At 44.3% G+C, this 2,750-nt stretch overlaps 1 protein-coding gene across 1 annotated transcript in view; it reads right to left on the bottom strand.

Moving 5' to 3' along the window:
* Positions 1-669: 669 nt before the first annotated feature.
* LOC121844097 (Krueppel-like factor 8) overlaps positions 670-2,750 on the bottom strand; it is a 19,648-nt gene continuing 17,567 nt past the window's right edge. The window contains exon 6 of the mRNA XM_042313981.1: positions 670-914. Coding sequence (XP_042169915.1) covers positions 733-914 — 182 coding nt within the window. The 3' untranslated portion in view covers positions 670-732. The remainder of the gene's footprint in view (positions 915-2,750) is intronic.

Below are 2,750 nucleotides of genomic sequence, written 5' to 3'. Positions count from 1 at the left end.
TAAATTAATATAATTTTAACATTTGACACATGTATTGTAGTATACATTTAATTCACAGTTTAATTTGTATGGAAAACAGAATAAAATACATTTGACAAAGCATTTTGGTACTTGGACACTTGTTCTTTCAATCCGAGTTTAAAACATGTTGAATGAAGTTCTCAGTCTTAGTGGACCTACTTCTGTCTACTGACCCATCAATACACTTGTAGGCTACAACAGTCCATCTACTGTTTGTCTAAGTGTCTGTCTGCTGCTCTGTGTGTCTGTCCATCCCTCCTCAGATCAGTGCCTGTCTGTCTGTCTGTCTGTCTGTCTGTCATCCTCTGTCTGTCTGTGTCCGTCCGTCCGTCCGTCCCTCCCTCAGACAGTGTCTGTCCGTCCCGCCTCCTCAGATCAGTGTCTGTCTGTCCGTCCGTCCGTCCGTCCGTCCCTCCTCAGATCAGTGTCTCTCCGTCCCTCCTCAGATCAGTGTCTGTCCGTCCCGCCTCAGATCAGTGTCTGTCCCGTCCCTCCGTCCACGTCCCTCCGTCCCTCCTCCTCCCTCCCTCCCTCCCTCCCTCCCTCCCTCCCTCCCTCCCTCCCACCTCAGATCAGTGTCTGTCCGTCCCTCCCTCCCTCCGTCCCTCCCTCCTCCAGATCAGTGTCCCTCCCTCCCTCCCTCGTCTGTGCAGGGCCAGGTCCCTCCTCAGATCAGTGTGTGTCTGCGTCTGTGCAGGGCCAGGTCCCTCCTCAGATCAGTGTGTGTCTGCGTCTGTGCAGGGCCAGGTGATCTGAGCGGGAAAAGGAGCGTTGACAGTCGCTACACCTGAAGGGCTTCACCCCCGTGTGTTTCCTGTAATGGCGGGTCAGCTCGTCAGAACGGGCAAAATGCCACGTGCACCCGTCCCACGTGCACTTATACGGCTTCTCACCTGGGACAGAGAAGATAGATTATGATTTTTACTGTCACACCCCCCGGATTGGTGATAGGTGATAGATGGATATATATATATATATATAATCTGCTGCCCCCTAGTGGATATATATAGAATCTGCTGCCCCCTAGTGGATATATATATATAGCATCTGCTGCCCCTAGTGGCTACATATATATGATCTGCTGTCTTCTAGTGGATATATATATATAATCTGCTGCCTAGTGGCTACATATATATGATCTGCTGCCCCCTAGTGGATATATATAGAATCTGCTGCCCGCTAGTGGATATATATAGAATCTGCTGCCCCCTAGTGGATATATATAGAATCTGCTGCCCCCCTAGTGGATATATATAGAATCTGCTGCCCCTTAGTGGATATATATAGAATCTGCTGCCCCCTAGTGGATATATATAGAATCTGCTGCCCCCAGTGGATATATATATATATATATATATATATATATATAATCTGCTGCCCCTAGTGGATATATATAGAATCTATAGAATCTGCTGCCCCTTAGTGGATATATATAGAATCTGCTGCCCCTAGTGGATATATATAGAATCTGCTGCACCTAGTGGCTATATATATATATATGATCTGCTGTCTCCTAGTGGATATATATAGAATCTGCTGCCCCCTAGTGGATATATGTATAATCTGCTGCCCCTGGGGGATATATATAGAATCTGCTGCCCCCTAGTGGATATATATAGAATCTGCTGCCCCCTAGTGGATATATATATAATCTGCTGCCCCCTAGTGGATATATATAGAATCTGCTGTCTCTAGGGATATATATAGAATCTGCTGCCCCCTAGTGGATATATGTATAATCTGCTGCCCCTAGTGGATATATATAGAATCTGCTGCCCCCTAGTGGATATATATAGAATCTGCTGCCCCCTAGTGGATATATATGGAATCTGCTGTCTCTAGGGATATATATAGAATCTGCTGCCCCTAGTGGATATATGTATAATCTGCTGCCCCCTAGTGGATATATATAGAATCTGCTGCCCCTAGTGGATATATATATATAAATCTGCTGCCCCTAGTGGATATATATAGAATCTGCTGCCTCCTAGTGGATATATATAGAATCTGCTGCCCCTAGTGGATATATATAGAATCTGCTGCCTCCTAGTTGATATATATATATAATCTGCTGCCCTAGTGGATATATATAGAATCTGCTGTCTCCCTAGTTGATATATATATAATCTGCTGCCCCCTAGTGGATATATATAGAATCTGCTGCCCCCTAGTGGATATATGTATAATCTGCTGCCCCCTAGTGGATATATATATATAATCTAATAATATAATGATAGGTGATAGATGTTAGGTGATAGATGTTAGGTGATAGGTGTTAGGTGATAGGTGATAGGTGTTAGGTGATAGGTGATAGGTGATAAATGTTAGGTGATAGATGTTAGGTGATAGGTGATAAATGTTAGGTGATAGGTGGTAGGTGATAGTTGATAGGTGATAGGTGTTAGGCAATAGGTGTTAGGTGATAGGCGATAGGTGATAGATGTTAGGTGATAGGTGTTAGGTGGTAGGTGATAGGTGATAGGTGATAGGTGTTAGGTGGTAGGTGTTAGGTGATAGGTGATAGGTGTTAGGTGTTAGGTGTTAGATGATAGGTGATAGGTGATAGGTGATAGGTGATAGGTGTTAGGTGTTAGATAGGTGATAGGTGATGGGTGTTAGGTGATGGGTGATAGGTGATAGGTGTTAGGTGATAGGTGATAGGTGTTAGATGATAGGTGATAGGTGATAGGTGTTAGATGATAGGTGATAGGTGATAGGTGATAGGTGTT

Source organism: Oncorhynchus tshawytscha, unplaced genomic scaffold (genome assembly GCF_018296145.1).
Source record: "Oncorhynchus tshawytscha isolate Ot180627B unplaced genomic scaffold, Otsh_v2.0 Un_contig_6654_pilon_pilon, whole genome shotgun sequence".
NCBI classification, from domain to species: domain Eukaryota; kingdom Metazoa; phylum Chordata; class Actinopteri; order Salmoniformes; family Salmonidae; genus Oncorhynchus; species Oncorhynchus tshawytscha.
This window is presented reverse-complemented; position numbering and strand designations above follow the sequence as displayed.